Source organism: Chiroxiphia lanceolata, chromosome 4, assembly GCF_009829145.1.
Source record: "Chiroxiphia lanceolata isolate bChiLan1 chromosome 4, bChiLan1.pri, whole genome shotgun sequence".
NCBI lineage: Eukaryota > Metazoa > Chordata > Aves > Passeriformes > Pipridae > Chiroxiphia > Chiroxiphia lanceolata.
The window spans coordinates 64,551,319-64,569,198 of NC_045640.1; the positions used below are offsets into that span (position 1 = coordinate 64,551,319).

General features: G+C 38.6%; 1 protein-coding gene across 4 annotated transcripts in view; it reads right to left on the bottom strand.

Moving 5' to 3' along the window:
• Window positions 1-17,880, bottom strand: part of INPP4B (inositol polyphosphate-4-phosphatase type II B) — a 366,554-nt gene that overhangs the window by 252,270 nt on the left and 96,404 nt on the right. For 3 of the 4 annotated variants that reach the window (XM_032687037.1, XM_032687036.1, XM_032687038.1), the window contains one exon: window positions 13,039-13,097. In XM_032687037.1, coding sequence (XP_032542928.1) covers window positions 13,039-13,050 — 12 coding nt within the window. In that variant the 5' untranslated portion in view covers window positions 13,051-13,097. Of the gene's footprint in view, window positions 1-13,038; window positions 13,098-15,164; window positions 15,179-17,880 lie in introns of those variants that run through there. The other variant, XM_032687039.1, reaches the window with a different exon arrangement.

Genomic DNA, 17,880 nt, shown 5'->3' on the forward strand with positions numbered 1-17,880 from the left:
GGCTATTTAAATGATTTTATTTTTTTGTCCTTCCATTTCAACTTCGGAGCCCATCAACAAACCTACCCCATCCAAAGAACTCCCGCAAAAAAGGAGACTGATTGAACAGTTGCAGGTTCTTCATAATCACTGGTACATCTGCTCAACAAAGCAGTGCTGCTGCATCCCATAATCCCTACTCCAATGAAATCAAACCATCTAAAGCGGGTAGGACACAGGAGCTTGTCACTCAGACACGGTGCTGTGGTGGGATCTGCAATGCACTTAACAGAAATAGAATTAATTGCAATCCTCCAAAGAGCTGATCCATTAGCACCAGTGTGTTAGGCTGTGAGAAGAAGGAGACATCATGGGTAATGCTGGGGCATATCTCCTCTCATGGGAAAACTTCAGAATGTTTTTATATTAGGAAAGCTTTTATACTCTTCTGAAACAGTACATAGATATCCATTTTTGTTTCAGGAGCTTTTGTGTTTCACATTTGTTCTACTCTTTATAAATATTTCTCTAAAGAAAAGGTCAGTGGCAAAAGTCTACAGATACAGTCAATATCAGGCAGACATTTCAAATAGCTGAGACAAACCAAAGTCTAAGAACTTGAGTAAGCCTAGAACAAACTAAAGGCCAGATGCATGCGATTAAAAAAAAAAATCCAAAACAACAACAAACCACCACACTCAAAGAAAAAAAGAAACCGAACACCGAAAACCACACAAAACAAAAATATATCACCAAAAGAAACCAAGAAACCAACACTTAATAAAAATTCTGGCTAAAAAATTAAAAAACAAACAAACAAAGAAAACCCAGAAACCCAAGAGTAAACAAAGCTCCACATAACCAAGTTCTCCCAATCCTAGCAATTCTTTTAATGCATAAGATCTACCATTGTTTTCTTCTTTCTATAAAAGAAAATAGAGCATGTCAGCTACAGATGGTTTTCCCCACCTTCCACTTCTTCAGAACTTCTATTAAATAGCTACAAGAGAGCTCTAACTATCATCAAGTGCAAGCTTTTGATTAATCTGGGTAATATTTTCAGTTTTCAAAGAAGTTACCCTAAAAAACTGAAGTTATGTTAATATCTTTGCCAATCCTTACTTGTGGCTACTATTAGTAATCTTCCACAAGCAGGGACACAATAGTAGGTTTCAAATCTTTCTAATGAAGAACTACACTGTACCGGACAACTGGGTAGAAATTATAAGACAAAATAAAATAAAAGAAAGCTATAAAAATAAAAAAATAGGAATGTAAAGAGTTAACAGGTTTTGTAAGAAGTCACACGTCACAAACCTGCTAGAATAATCAGAAGTACTGGTGTAGCGTACATTAACTGTCTTTTAAAAAATGTTTACAAGGTCCTTGACCAATTGCTTGGAAAAATTACACTGCAAAGGCATAAAAGGGAACCATCTTCTATTAATAGATGTCCAGGAACAATGATGTGTGTAGTAAGGTGATAACATTTGCTAATGCCAACAGAAGACTCTAACCCAAAACTGAAGGCAAAGCTATAGGCTCTCAGTATCGCCACCAATCGAGTGATAAAATATTAAGTGAAATTTAGTGTTATAAGGGCAAACTGTACACATTTGGTAAAACACAACTACTTTTACAACATTGGACTTAAAATTAGCTGTCATCACTCTGCACATAAGATCTGGCAGCACTTTGAAACATTCAGCTCAGAGTTGGCCAGAAAAAGAACGGGAATAGTAAAATAGTGCTGAGGCACGGCTGCCCTTCGTACTACTTAGCTGGTCTTATCTTTCTCGTGATAACCCCATGCTGGTATCAAGATGGCAGAAAGAAGTCACCCTTCATCCCTAAGGCAACCAGGTCATGGCATCTGGGGGACAGTTAGGCCCTCAAGAGAAGTAAAATAGCCCCTCCCTGAGGAGGCACCTTCCAGTAGCCATGAAGCACATCCTAAGTCAACCCCAATCAGAAGGTAAAAAAAAAAAGAAACCTTTAGGCTTCACTTCCTTGAGATCACACTGCTCTCAAACTTGAGAGCCAGTGCAGTGCCAAGCACTAGCTAGTGAGGATCACCTGGGATGCAATTTAAAGAGCAGCACCCTGATGTATGTATATATATGCACAGCCCATCTCCCTCCTACTAAATACAACCCTCACTAATGAGTATATGGTGGGGAAAGCACAGACTAGCCAGAAGAGCTTCTTTAATGGTATATTGGGCTTCACCCATGAGTTCCTTGGGCTCGCTGCCATCAATCACTTTGCAGCTGCAAGATGTCTCTAGCTGTTCATAGACTCCTCTGGCTTCCCTTTTTCACTCATCATCCAACTCATAGAAGTCTAAACCAAGGTTAATCAGCAGCCCCCGGCTTTAAAATCCTACTTTAGGCCAAGAATAAAAGCAAGTTTTGCCCTCAGTAAATTACTTCAGTAGAGTGTTTTTCCCTAGGATTAGTTAACATTATAATGTAAGATATTCATTTGGCTGGTAACCTAAAACTATTATCTGAAGAGATTGCTGCTGCCATCTACTGACAGCTTCCTTTACAAATAAAATTTAAAGTAACTTTGTAACAGAGGTTATATTCCAAAATGAGACAAACTGATGCAATAGAAAAGCCCAGTTTGCACAAACTGGCAGCCAGGTTACATTATCTATTCAACAGGATAATGGAACACAAATAATACTTCATATCAGGCACAGATCCCTTACAGTGTAACAACAGTATCCTGACAAACTAGTGTATCACCTTAAACAGAAAAAACGTGATGCAAGCAATTGGGTTTTGGGATGGTTTATTTTGGTTAGGGGTTTTTTTTAAATAAAAGGTGGAGAGTTCTTCCTTTGACACTTAACACTAAAGAAATGTAGGTATACTACTGAAAGATTAACTTTTAACTTTTTTTCACTGCATATTCTCTTATGAGTAATATCCCAATTCAGATTAACATAATCAAATGTGCCAATTCTGTGCTTGGTTTGATACAGTTTTATCTTCCTCAGGGGTTCTTCACTGGAATGCATTGTGAAGTGAAACAGTTTCATAGGCTAAGCAGCTCTTCTACAGTGGATACCAACTTCAAAACACAAACCAAAACATTTCCATGATTCTCTTAAGTGCAGATTTGCAGACTGCAGCAGGAGTCATCTCTTAATGTAGTAATAATACACTGGTATTATTAGCCTTCCTCCATCCCTAGGTTTCTGTCATGTGTTAAGAGCTAATAGTCAATGAGATAAATGCCAAGTATTTTAGTTGCCATGTACTCAGCTACAGATTGCTACACGTTTTCTACTCAGTGCTTGCACACAGCATTTCAAAGGCTCTTTTGTTTAGCCGTCAGGTCTCCTCTAGCCCAAACCAGGCAGCTGTTACAGCCATCTCTAAAAACCATAGCTTGCATTGCAAAAACTGTCATCCGAGTCTCCTAAAATAGCTATGGAAGCTAACAGAGTCCTGATCTTGTAAACTTATCTCAAATAGTGAATGCATACTCAGTCCCAGGACTCTCTCAGCAGTCAGGCAAGAAGCTGCTCAACAAAAACATCTGCCAGACCCCACGGCTCTTTGAGAACCAGCACAGATTTCACTGCTGCACCAAACAGAGCAAGAGCCAGTGAACTAAGACAGAACCACATGGGGATGCTCTGTAACCTTTTGTTAAATACAGTTATCCACACAATTATCTAGTCTAAACAAGACTGGTGCTTGATTACCATCAATTATGCAATTGTAACATTCACAGTTCCACATATTATGCAATCACAGCACACCGATTGCTGCAGGAATAGTAGAGAACACAAACAACTATTTACAAAAATTAGACCTAGCTAATTCTATTAGATAACACTTACAAATTCAGGGATTTGCTCAGATTAAAAATTTATATATATCACCAGAGGGTTTACAAATGCAGATGAGGGATCGCAACACTCTATGGTATTATCCACTGAACAGATACAGAACATAGATGTTAAACCACAAAAAAGGCAGAGTTTACACACTAAAGACATGTCAGCCCACATCAGGCTACATGAGAGCCAACGAACATTAAAATAAAATGGTATTCATTGTGAACTTCTTGCAAGTATTATATGAAAAAAGATTTGTAAAGGCAGAATTTCGGGGAAGATAATGACATGACACTTCTTAGTTAGTGTCTCATTTTAGTACTTCCTTGCCGGTTTCACAGGTTTATGAACACATGTGCTATGTGCTGGACACAGCTCAGAATCAGAGAAACTTTAAGCAAAGCTTAAATGAAGAACGACAAGTAGGAGACTGGGGAAAATCTTTCACAGTGAAAACAAAGAGCTTACAAAAGGAAGGACACAAGAGTTTGATGCAAAGGAAAAAGTAATGGTCAAAAAAAGAGCTAGGAAAATTATTTTTGCAAGAGCTCTAATGGATATAACTAAATGTCTTCTTTCTCAAGAACAGGAGAAGGATATTTCAGTCAATGAAAGCACAAAATTAAATTATCCCAGTCCAGACTTCTAGGTGATACAGAGCTGGAAAGAGAAGTCTATCTTATAAAGAATCTCCAAAGCACACAGATAGCCAGAACACAAACACTTAGAAACACACTCCTGTTGAAAGCAACGTTAAAAACAGTACAAGTAGCAGGAAGTGAAGTGATGTTTGCATCAGCCATCAAAAGCAATGGGGGGGAAGAATTTGACAGGAAAGATTAAGCAGCTGTTTGATTCCCACTGAAATTGAATTCATGGCTAAATGCACAGGAAGAGGTCTCTGAAAGGCAAGATGAAAGTGTAGTTTGGACAAACAGGTATTAAAGCAGGTCTAGATGCAGTTTAGTACTGAAGAATACACAGTTCTAAGTTACATTTTAAAGTTACATATTCTCATATATGCTTCAACTCTAAGTACTGCACAGCATTAATCCCTCAAAAGAATAAAATCAACAGAAGTTGAGAATGACTAGGAAAAAGCAGAGTCCAAGTCAGAGGGTGAGCTACTGTTGGAACTAACAGTCACATGAACAAGAGATGCTTCTTAGCTCTCATTTAGAAGAGGTTATTCAAAGATTAGTAAAAGACTGTTCTGTAAAGTGCAAGGGATAGCAACGGGACCAGGGAGGATAATGGGATGGAAAGGCAATGGGTAACACTGTAAACAAAGTAGCAACAGACTACAGATATCAAATAGAGTAATGGGCACAGCTGGGCAAGCAGGCAGGTGAAGGACAGGTAGGCACAAAGAAAGGAAGGAGTAAAGCGTGGTTACACCATAAAAAAAGCTAAAGCAACAGAAACCATGGAACAAATTAAGCAAGAGATGAGAGCAGACACAGAAGAAAACCGGGAGGCAAAATGGATTATCAAAGCAAGCATAGATTATATGAAAGGTCTGACTCTAACAGCAGTGGAAAGGAAGAGAAGGGTTTTACTGGGAGAGCAAGCCAGTAACATATGTAGGCAGGAAGGAGAAGCAGCAGGATAAGGGAGGGAATCAGTAGAGCAGTGCAGCGGTACTGCACACTCTCGGTAACAAAAGCTCAGTGTGCCCTTGCTACCCCGAGCAGACACGGCATTCTGGTGTCACAGGGCTTACAGAGGCCTGCAGGACTCCTAAAACATGTGAGTCTGGGCCAGCACTACAACTACTGCAGAGGAACAGCTACTAAGGAAACCAATGGTAATACTTGTCTGCCCCAACTATTCCAGATAACTTAATGCCCCCCACACTATCTCTTCATAAGCAGTGTGAAGACGGCACCTTCCTCCCTCCTAACACTGCATTGGCATTATGTACATCATGCTTAAGGCTGGAATTCACAGCATTCAGCTAGCACAGAGTTCTCTACATAGCACTTTTCTCCCAATCGAATATGGCTGAAACCATCCCAAAATCTCCGGGGGGGGGGGGGGGGGGGGGGGAAATCTACTACTTGAATTAAGTCATGCGAAAAAATAAGCATTCAAAAATGCCTTCACAGTATAACATAAGGGGCAACACAACTGGTTATTTAAAAAAAAAAGACCCAGCATAAGTAAGGGACTTTAAACATAAACAAGATATCTCACTGGCCTGAATGCATGACTACAGTAACAAGACACAATACACTAAGGAACGTTTAAAGTCCACGGGGCAACATCACTTCTCTCAACACAACCAAATTCATTTGAGTTCTTCACTAAACACTGCCTGATGTTTACATATATATGCATATCTATACATGTATATGCACATTGTTATATGTATAGTCATTCCAACAGTAAGAGGACAACTCACATCTCAGTTAAAAGCAGGCAGAAGCACAGGCAACGTTGGCGCTGAGAACGCTCAGAAACACACTGAGACTTCTGAACTATGGAAGGGCTGATACGGCTTCCAGATCTGCCTGTGCCAGTTTTGTAATTTTTCCCCTTTCTTCTCCACCTAGCACACTTCCTACCATAAATCAAAATCTTACCAACACAGTAAAAATATATTTCATCAAAACTTACAGATACAGATTCACTAAGCTGCTTCTCAGCGTACAGATACTGCAGCACACAGTCATAACTAATATCATACATATAGTATATAGCCAAATAACCCCAAATCAGTAATCACATTCAATCCCAAAGCAATGCTACATGGTACAGCAACAACTTATTCAGCTGTTCAGACTTTAAACAGATACAGAGCACACTCTAGAAAATTAGAATCGTTGCTGAAAAAAAATGGTTTATAATAAGTCCCTCCTTAGCCACAAGGGATACACTTATTTCAAGATGTTCTGGAGAGATCACTGACTTACAGAATGCTAAAGCACACACACAGAGAAAACTGCATATTCTAACAGACCAGAAAAGGCTGCACAGCTTCAATATATATAAAGCAATCTCATTCGAAGAATATTTAAAAGATACCAAATTCGAAAGAAAAATATTAAAACTCCACGGCTATGCTGAAATGCTGAAAATATGTTGCGTATGCCTGCTTGATGCAAATAAGATTCATTGACACATTCTCACGTTTTTACGGCAGAACTTACATACAACTATGCCATGCAAACCTGAGTAACATTTTCACAGCTGAGCCTCACATCAGAGCCTCAGAAATATGTCATTATTCTACTGTTTTACCTTGCATGTGATTCTCTGCTTATTGATTTATGAGTCAATCTGAAATCTTACTTTCAGGCTTTTCTTGCCACATTACACTTGTGATAAATGCTATAACAACATAATTTATGTTAAGCTTTCACAAACATTACAGGAAAGCTTGTGATTACTGACAGCACAATCATTTAGGTTTGCTCATTAAACTTGTCAACAAAATCTTAAGCTTAACATAGTTAAGGCCGCAGATTGGGTCTCTGGATCTGTGGGTCTACAAAAAATCTTTTGTTTTCCTTTGTTTCTGCACCCCAAAACCTTTGGTTTTGCTTAAATTGCCTTTATCTTGATTCACAAGTTGTTATTCCATCTTATTTTCTTCTCCATGTTCTGCCGAAGAGGGGAATGATAAGTAACTTGGGTAGGCAACTGGTGTTCAGCCAAGCTCAACCTTCAATATAAATCCCTTGAATTTACGGTGTCAAGAAACAAGCATGTATTACAGTACAAATGTAGCGTAAAAGTTTGCTACCACAACACTGTTTAGAGAAGAAAAAAAAAAAGATGCCTTTATAATTTTATGTGTGAAATATGACTGATAATTTAAAATCCTTTCCGTGCTCACAGAAGCTTTTATTTTCATTTTCAATATGGTCATCCATAAACTAAATTCCTTTCCTTCTACATGATAATTTTTAAAAATCAATGCATCACAAAAGGCTTAAAAGGCAACTTTTCACACACAAAAGCAGAATGAGTTTATTGAGCCAGTGCATGGACAAACTGACCTGACAGATTGGAATGGTTACCTCCATGGGATCACTAAACCACAAGCTAAGCAAGATTTACACAATAGACACTAATGACTCTCCTAGGGAATCCACTAGAAGCTATTGATCAAAAATCCATTTTTAAATAAATTCCTAAATACATATTCAAAACCAAGCAGGAATGTCAAAATGTTTACTCAAGAGAACATAATGGGCCCTCTGGAGCTATTACTGAAATGCAAAAACATAATTGTACTTTTTAGTGTATCTTTTTGTGTGTAGACTGCAAAGTAATTTACAAATCTGGTTAAGTATCAGCACTACTATTTGGGAATATTAGTTTAAACATTAGGGAAAATGAACCATAGATGGGTTAGATAGCTTCTCTCTTTATATTATTAGCAATCACTCTGAATTCATCCATTTATGGCAAACAACGGTTTAGGCTGAAATCCGGCCTTGAATGGGCATGAGGATTAAAACAGACTGCGAAAGGTCAAAGTCATATGTTTATTTCTTTAGTGGAAAGAAAAACACAACATTATTCTGAAGGACCTATGAACAGTAAACATCAAGGAAACAACATAACATGACAAAAATATGCACTGTTCTCTTGTTTCGGATTGGTTTTTTGTTGATTTTGGTTTTTTGAAAAAACGATTGCTATAAATTCCGACCTGTAATTAAAACAAAAACCATTAGACAATACTGCAATCCTCAAAGAGATCCAAAACTTCTAATCCAAAGTGCCCTCCTATGCTAATGAAAAAAGGCACATAAGTACCTCATACTTATTACACACATTAGCAACTGTTGCTGAGCAATCTTTCTCCCTGTTTCCCACGCAAAAAGAGGTTTGGGAGGAAGCACCTATCAGGCTGGAATTGGGTAGAATCTAAGTAAATAAGGAAATAACCCGCAGAGCGCACAATTTAAGTGAGGCACATAACACTGTCTAGTTCCAAAATCCTATTTTGGACTAGGATGCGTAAGAATTGCTCCATGATTAGCAAGCACAACATCAAAGTTTTTTCTGAAAGCCCTGTCACACACCAGGTTCCCCAGCCCAGTCACACTGCCAGCCATGGCTTTAGGGAGCCCAGTTTCCAGTTCTGCCTTCAAAAGCAACATATACTGACTGTGTTCATAGGATGCAAATGCACACATCTCCCAACTCCTGGGCAGTGGACACAAAGCCTACATGCTTTGTGTGGTTTGACTTCACGCAGGAAGGTATTAGCAACATACAGCTCCCACAGGGGATTGTATCTGTGGCTGATTAACCTTGTCAGGCTAACACCCACCCACCTCCTCTATCACTCCCCCTTCTTAACAGGACTGGGGGAGAAAATAAAATTTTAATGTTTGTGGGTCAAGATGAAGGCAGGGAGATCACTTGCCAACAACCATCACAGGCAAAACAGGTTCAACCCAGGGAAAATTAATTTAGTTTACTGCAAGCTAAAATAGACTTGGGTAGTAAGAAACAAAGACAAGAACTAAAGCAGCTTCCTCCAACCCTCTTTATTCCCAAGGCACAACTTCAGTCATTCATTCTCAACTCCTCTACCTCCTCTTCCACACCTCCCCAGTGGCATAGGGAAGACAGGGAATGGTTCCTCTCTTACACCTCTTCCCTCTTATGCTTTTCCCCTGCTCCAGCATGGAGTCCCTCCCATGGGCTGCAGACATCAAAAACCTGCTCCAGCAGGGGTCCTCTCTGTGGGCTACAGTTGCTTTCAGAAGAACCTGCTCCAACACGGGCTGGCCATGAGCTGCAGATCATTCACAGCATATCCAAGTGCCCCAGCATGGTCTTCCCCACAGGCTGCAGGGGAATATCTGCTCCTTCACCTGGGGCAGATCCTTCTCCTTCTCCAAATTTGGGGCTGTTTCTCACACTTCCCATGCAGCATTTTGCCCTTTCTTAAATACATCTTCCCAGAGGCACCACTTGCTGTGCTGACAGGCACAGCTGTGCCCCATGATGGGTCTGATGCAGAGCCCCTGACCTTTTCTAACAGAGGCCACTCCTGCAGACCTCTCACTACTATTACTCTGCCATCTACAATCAGTATAATATGGTAGGGAATCAACTGGGGGGGAAAGGGGGGGGGGGAACAGCAAACAACAAAACTGCCTACCTACCCACACCACAAAATACCACACCAAAGTCTGCAAAGGGAAAAAAGTTTCCCTATCAAATGCTGATTGTGCCTCAGGCCTACAAGTAGGTCTACTTAATCCACTCCAAGTCCAAAATAACCAAGTCCACTGCTAGACCAAGGAAAATAAATGTCCTTAAGATGCTTAACAGGTCATTCTGTTGCATGCATACATGAAAAAGCAGAAGAATAAACCACATTTTCTCCCTGAATTGAAAATTTACTGCCATGCTACTTGGGATTTACAGCGCAGATAAGTCGGGAAGCATCCTTTGCAATTTCATAGAGAAGATTCCTCTCATACAAGTAGCATAATTTATGTGTATCTGAACTGGAATGAGAGTCTGCCATTAAGCATTTGTACATGCAGACACGCACGTGGCTCTGACAGCAGTTAATGAATAGCAGCAAATCGGTCTTTGCTTCATGACAGTGACTTGTAGAGTTAATTGTTCAGCATTCCGATGAGTTTCCAAAACATCAAAATTACTTTTCTTCCATGTCAAGCCATAAGCCAAGCCAGATTTCAGCAACAAAAATAGGAACGTGGTTTCCTCAGCGCTGTTTGGGGCACATCTTTCACACACCTCATTAGTAGCCTTGCTAAGTCAAGTAAAGAGCAGAAAATTGGCAACTATTCTTATTAAGGTGCCTAAGAACTTTTATCATAAGACTATTTTTTGTTATTATACTGGCAACCTAGCTCCAAAAATTTAAACTGTGATTTCCTATGTCAAGAATCTGCTTCAGATGGGAAACCTGTTCATTTCTAGAATAAGGAAAGAAAAAAAAAAAAAAAAAAGAAGAAAAAAAAAGTACAGGGTACACTGCCTTCTGTCCTCACAGCACACAAATTGCTGTGGTTTTACTTAGTATGCCTATAAATTGCATCTTTTGAAACATGGATATGAGATTCAAGAGAGATCTGTCTTTGTCAAAGAAGCCATCCTTTATAATACACAACAGATGAAGCCTCTGAAAATGCCCATTTTACAAATTCCTAGGATATAAGCTGACTAGGAAGTGCTACATCATTTAGTTTGATTCATTGTAAGACATTGCCCTTTAATCACTCAGTGGTCTCTGTACTGAGCCTAGTAGGCTGTGACATTTTAAAACTAAGCACCCACTATATCTCACCACACTTGGGCTTCACTGGGCAATCATTCTGTGATCACATGCATTTGTCTGACTTCCATTTCCAAGTCTCTCTCTTACTGTGATTTCCCTAATTAAAGAAAGTACCTGATAAAATCACCTTTTGAAAACACTGACATTAATCGTGTCACCAGTCTTCTTTGATAAGTTAAAATTTGTCAAATCTCCTGGTTCCTTCCATAACTTCTGTAAATTTTGAAAACCTCTTTAAACGAGGAAACCAGAATAAGACGCAGTTTTCTAGCACTGACCTAAATGTAGAGTGAAAATCACCCACCTATTTACCAGTTCAGTCAAACTATAGCATTTCAAGGGGAATTCCCATTTATTTACTGCAAGCCTAAATCATTTCTGTAACAAGTCATTAATTTGTGTCTCACTCTCCAAGTTTGTCAAAATACAGCTTTCCATTTGAACAGCCGGAGTGGCCCTAGAGTGTTAGTTGATTTGCTGGTCCAACTGATACAGTCTCATTCCATCCATCTGTACTTCACCCTTACATTAAGAAAGAAAGATTAAAAAAAAAAAAAAACAACATATAGCACATGAAACCGAGTACCAATGCTCACTAAACCTTCTAGTATAGTATAGTAACATGAATTCTCCAAGTTCGCAGAGCCAAACTGAAAGCTACACGTGATCTCCTCCTCCTCCTCTCTTCACAGTTGCAAAGTTGATCAAAATATTTCCTTAAACTGTTTTACAAAATGCCAAGGCTCCCGTGAAAATAGGACACTTCGAGGAACTTGCAGTATTTAGAAATTTAAAGCTCTTTACTAAAAATAGTTTCTGCAAGTCATGCAGAAGAATGTTAACGTACAAGGGTGTGACAAAGGGGTGGCCATGAACTTGCTGTCACCTACATAAACTTGTCAGACCATTTACCACCCAGGAGAATGCAGCTGTATGAAACTCAAGTCAGACAAACTTTTCCGTCACACCATCTCATTTTGTTTGCACACATACAGAAGTCTCTCACATGCTCCTGAACAGTGCTTCGAAAGCAAATACTGCTTTAGAAGTGTACCATATGTGCACATTCATCACTGTAATAAAATAAGCCGCTATATCACACTGAAAAATCTTTCAAACAAAATATACAATCTACCAAGCATACAATTGTTTCCATCCAACTGCTGGTCTACACAGTATAAAAATAATCTGGAAGCCAGTTATAAAATACTTGCTGTTAACAGGTAAGCATCTCAAGCTGCATCCTATTCCCTAATTCTTTACAATTCAGTGCTATTTTCAGGCAACTACAGGAGCAAGTCCATAATATCAGACAGAAAGAGTAAGAAAAACAGCAATTCCACACTTAGTGCTTGTTCATTCCAGAGGATGAGTGGCCTCAACTCCTAATAAAGCCAATGACAAATGAGGGCACTCAGCAGCTCCAGCATGTCAGGGTCAGACCCTATTTTAACAGGCCCTTCGTGTCAGGCATATAAATGCTTTTTACAGCAAAGGAAGAGAAAATAATACTATTCTTTATAACAAATTCAGTTATAAAACCACACTAAAAAATTGTAGTAGGGGGTCTCAAATTGCATCTTGAGCATTGTTACAATATCTTATTTAGCTATGAGATTTTGCTTTCGTTATTCCAGTGGATTTGGCGCAGTAATTCTGGATTTAGACCCATGTATGTTATGAGCAGACCCTTGCCATAGACTATTTATGATTCAGCAAAAGGATGTTGATATCATGAAGAATACCCAGTGTTACAGACAGCAAACAACAGATTTTTTTCATCTTCACTCTTCTAATAATAGCGATTTATATTTTTTGTCCCTAAAAGCACAATGCCAATGTAGCTATCATGCAAAAGGATTACTCAAGTTCTCACATATTAGACTAGCACATCAAGAAAAGCAGTAGGAAAAAGAATTACCTTATTTTTCATTAGAAAAAGCAGATTTCCTTTCAGTCGGCACCATCTCTCCCTCGGTTCTGTATGCAAAGAAGTAAGAGATTAATAAAAACAACCTTTTGTCTTCACACATTAAACGCTTCTCAAAGAAGATGCATTAGTTATAAAGGTCAGAAAAGAAAATCATTAACAACCAAAAAGAAGCCAGCTTCACTCAGTGGCTGCCTATGTACAACATGCTGTTAAATGCCAAACAACTTCCCAGAAGGTTTCTTCTACTCTGCAGCCGAGAGTATTGGTGACTGCAGCACACGCTCAACAGTGTGTGCTCAGCTTTTCTCCCTTCTCCTCACTCGGGAGCAGAAACAGGCACTTTAGCAGGGAACAGCTTTTGCTTCCATCATTTCAGGAGATCAAACATAATCCACATTAAGACACAAAAACATTGGCTATTCCACTCAGATTAGAACATGCTAATCTGAATTCACAATTTTCAGAAGGTAAAAAAAGTGAGTAAAACGAAACCTAAATATTTACAGTCACTTGGCTATTATTATTCTACTACATTTTTAGAAGTGCTTAACCAATTGGAATAACAATGTATTTTTGTGTACATAACACATGCAGGCATGTAATCAAACTTTTGAGAACAGGGAATGTTTCAGAACTTTAGGGTCAGTGAGCAGGTCAAAACCTTGAAAAAGTTATTCTTCCATAGCCAGGTGATTTTTAATACGACAGTTTCTTTAAACATGCTTGTATGTGTATCTGTAGGTACTTACAGATACCTAAACCTATTATAAACATATACAGATACAGATCTTGTGGACAAACGTGGTGTCTTCAGGGATCATTTCTTAAAAGAGAAAGAAACCTTTTTTACACAAGATGTATTCTTTTATATTTTGGAGAGGGTGTATCTCCAGGCAGCAGCCAACCTCGAACTGATGGGGAGCTGGAAGAACAGCTGTACCCTAAGGCCACATTATTCTACATGTTGCCTCTGCAGAACTCTTGTACTTCCCTCAAAGCTGGCCACCACTAAAAACATTATATTGAGCAGGAGGACACCTTGGTACAGTCAATAAATAAATAAAATTCTCTTTTCCTCATCATAATTTCAATTAAGATGTTTTAATAAGCAACATTTGAAAATCAGAGTAGCTTTTTCCCCACAAGAAAGTGGAAGGTTTACAGTCAGTTAGAGGCACTGGGACTCATAGAATAACTGTGTTAAGTGATAACCTGGGGTTTTTGGGTTTTTTTTGAAAAGGAGTTGAAGTTCCTGGATATTTTCGGACCTACTAAAGTGCAAGGATAATACAGAAAAGAAAATAATATAAATTGATGCACATCCACCAACTAAAAATCTAAACACAGTTATCAGATCTGAGTATGTTGCTTTACAGTACAAGTATAAGAGTCTGCTAAGACTAAATTTCATCCCTCAGAACCCTGTGGGCATCAGAAGGAAGGAGAACTATCACATTCACACTGCAGTTTCTTCTGATAACAAGATATTTTTCTATATGATTGGGAAAGTCACTACCTTGTAAGTGTGAAAAATAAGCAAGTTCAAAGATTAGTCAGACTAACGATGACAAATCCATCAGTGGATAGGACACACAGTGGCCAGCATGCCTGGAGAGAAGTGACCCTTCTTCCCACAGAATCATCATATGATTGCTGGGAGCCAGAAGGATTTACTGGGCAATAAGAACATCTTACACACGCATAGCTTCTTAAACACTGTGCTAGAATCTGCAACCACTGATCATAGCACAGATAACCTGCGATACTGAGCTACATAAAAGTTTGGTCTCTCTCCAGTTAATGTAAGGTTTTTAGCAGTATTAGCAATATTATCACTCAACATAAAAAAAATTCAAAACATCCTCATAAACAGCAGATATTCACTGGGCAGGGCTTGATATGCTGCCTACAATGAGTACACAGGGTGATAATCCTGTTGAGAAACCCCAAAGCAGGCAGATGAGGATGCTCCCAAAAGCCCCTTGTCCAGGAAGTTTGCTGCACCATCCGCAGGAAACTCCGGTATTTATCATAAGGAAATGTATATTGTGGTTTTACCGGGGCATGTATAAGATTTTCTGAAAACGTGGCACAGAATTTGCTCAGCCTCTTACCATAATTGAGTCTGTGGTGGGTTTGGGTTTGTTTGGATTTTTTTCTAGTAAAATAAAAGTATATACAATCACAATGAAGATCAACTGGGACAAGTGAAAATAAAACATTTGCTGTTGCTGAAGTTATTGTGTTAGGACCAATTTTATAGCTAAGCATAAGCTATTTTCTAACAGCGACTGAGGGAACAGACACTTGTTCAAGCTTACTGGAAATTGAAAGACATTTAAAATATGATCATAAAAGCCTGAAGAAACCTGCAAAGGAGGTGGGAAGTGAGCCATGGAAAATCTATAATGATAAAAGAACACAGCTTTCGGAGGTGGAAGGGGCAAGTTCTGAGGAACTGGATAGCTAATCTTTTAAAACGTGGCAACTAGTGACTGGTGACTAGCAATCACTAGCAGAAAAAAAAAAATCTTTGTTTACAGGAAAAGAATAATAATGTTAAAGACTGTGTGCTGTTTCCCAGGCACATGACAAAGGGAACTTGAAAACTTGAGTAAATTAAAGAACTAAATTTAAGCTTCATTATTTAGAAAGGTATTCAGCACCACTCAAGCATCAGTAATGAAGAAAACTAAAAACAGGTGTATGTGATTAGTGTAACTAAGCCAACAGCTGCAGAAAACATGCACACTAACCATGAGATATTTCAGCACAAGTCATTGTTACCTATTAATTTTTCACCCCCAACCACTCTGCAAATCTTCAGTTTTCCTTCCTTGTCAAAACAACCTGATGGTTGCCTGGCCAGCAAAGCCAGATCTTTAGCATTGAACCTCATGGGGTTGCCAGGGAAGAGGATGAAGATGAGTAAGAGATGGAGGAGGACAATGAGGATACCAGATAATCTGTTGAAGCTGAGCAAAATCTAGGCAGCAGATATGCAGGTCAACTGAAACATTAAAAACAAAACAAAAAAACAAGAGATGCTGCTGTTTATTGTGATTTCCACTCTCTTGTGCACTCCAAACACTGTACTTTCTATTCATAGTATCTGAGCAGTGTAAGTAATAGGAGAAAAACAAACAAGGCCACACAGATGACACCCCACATTTTTTTAAGAAAGAAAAACATAGTTTCTTTTCGGTGGCTCTAGAACCTTGTGCAGAAGTTATTATTCTATACAGTATTACCAGTTTATCAATATCACTAAAAATATATTTTGGTTATAAGCATATAAGTAACTAGAAAGTTCAAGTAAGCATTCATGGGGAAGGGCAAGGAGGGTAGATTGCCTTGGACTTCCATCTCCTTCACAGGAACAATAACTCTAATAAAATACAAAGTATTAACTATAAAAGTTAATGTACTCAATTATTCATGTTTTGCTATACTGACACTGATTAGGACACTGACTGCTTCTTTTTTGTTCATGGTATATTCTAAGAGTTTTTAATTCTTTTGGAACATTTTTTTCTGTTTGCAGGAAATTAGTTGTGTCACCACCACCACACACACAAAAAAACAAAACAAAAAAAAAAAACAAAACCAAACAGCTTTCATTTGTTAGAACTCTATCTACTGAACTTAGTGAAAAAAAAAATATACCTGACACTTTTATATAATACATCTTTGTTTCTTTCTCAGTACTCCTCCTCAATATTAAAATCATTTCCAATAAATAAAGTTCCATAGTTGGAATTCTGAGCAGTGGAAGTTTGGAAACAAATATTTTTGTCAGAATTGAAGTTAACACAGCACCATTTCACAGTGCTGCAAGGATGAGAAAATAAGACCACAGAAGCAGTTCTAAAGAGATCTCCCTTTTAATCCCCAAAACATTCTATGATCTTAACATCCAACACTTTTGTAAAGGCCTTTCTCAAAAAAAGAATGCTTGCTATAACCCCCATACAATCAAGCAACTGAAGTTTATCAGATAGATTTTACAACTCCTATATAGTTTAAAAAAATTTTAAAAAAGCCATACAATCCTCAGCACATGGGCTTCAGAAGCCAGTTTCTGTCTCTAAAACAGAAGTTTTTGTTCTTCAGAGGACAGCACTGGCATCTTTATCTGGTGAACTACAACTTGTTTAACAACTCCCAGACAAGTTCCTCTCAGCTACTGATCTGAAGGAGAAGTTACATCTTCTGCACCGTATCCTTTCTGTGGGCCCTTTCATTTCTACTTTTACCTTTATATTCACTTTCTTTTCTCAAGTCTATCCCTCATACAAGGACTGCTGCTGTGTCCTGTAACTTCTAAATGCCATATCACAGCCAATTCCAATAGCACTACAACAGTGAAAGCAAACCAAACTTAACTATTATTTGTACATATGAAAAATGGCTGAGTCAAAAACATGACATTATAAAGACAAATCTCTAAGTAATTTTTTCCTCCTAGGGAGGTTCTACAATTCTATGGAGAACTGCCATAAAGCTAAAAGGCTTTTTAGTTTCCTCTTCATTATTAAGCACCCTTACAAGAAAGAAACAGAATGCACACAAGCAGTCCCAACACATATCTAAGGAGTAGAAGGTTGCAGCTCCAACTTTTCCATTCATTCCCACACATACACCTTCTTTCTTGTTTTCCCTTTAGCATCAGCAGCTAGACTTCTTTTACCCCATCTTCACACTTTCCCTCCATTTCATGATCTTGTTCAAATTATAACATCATAGCCTTATAGTCATCACAAAACCTGACCTGCAAGTTACACCACACCAGGATGCTGCTGTGCCCAGAGTGAGCTACCGACTCCAAGG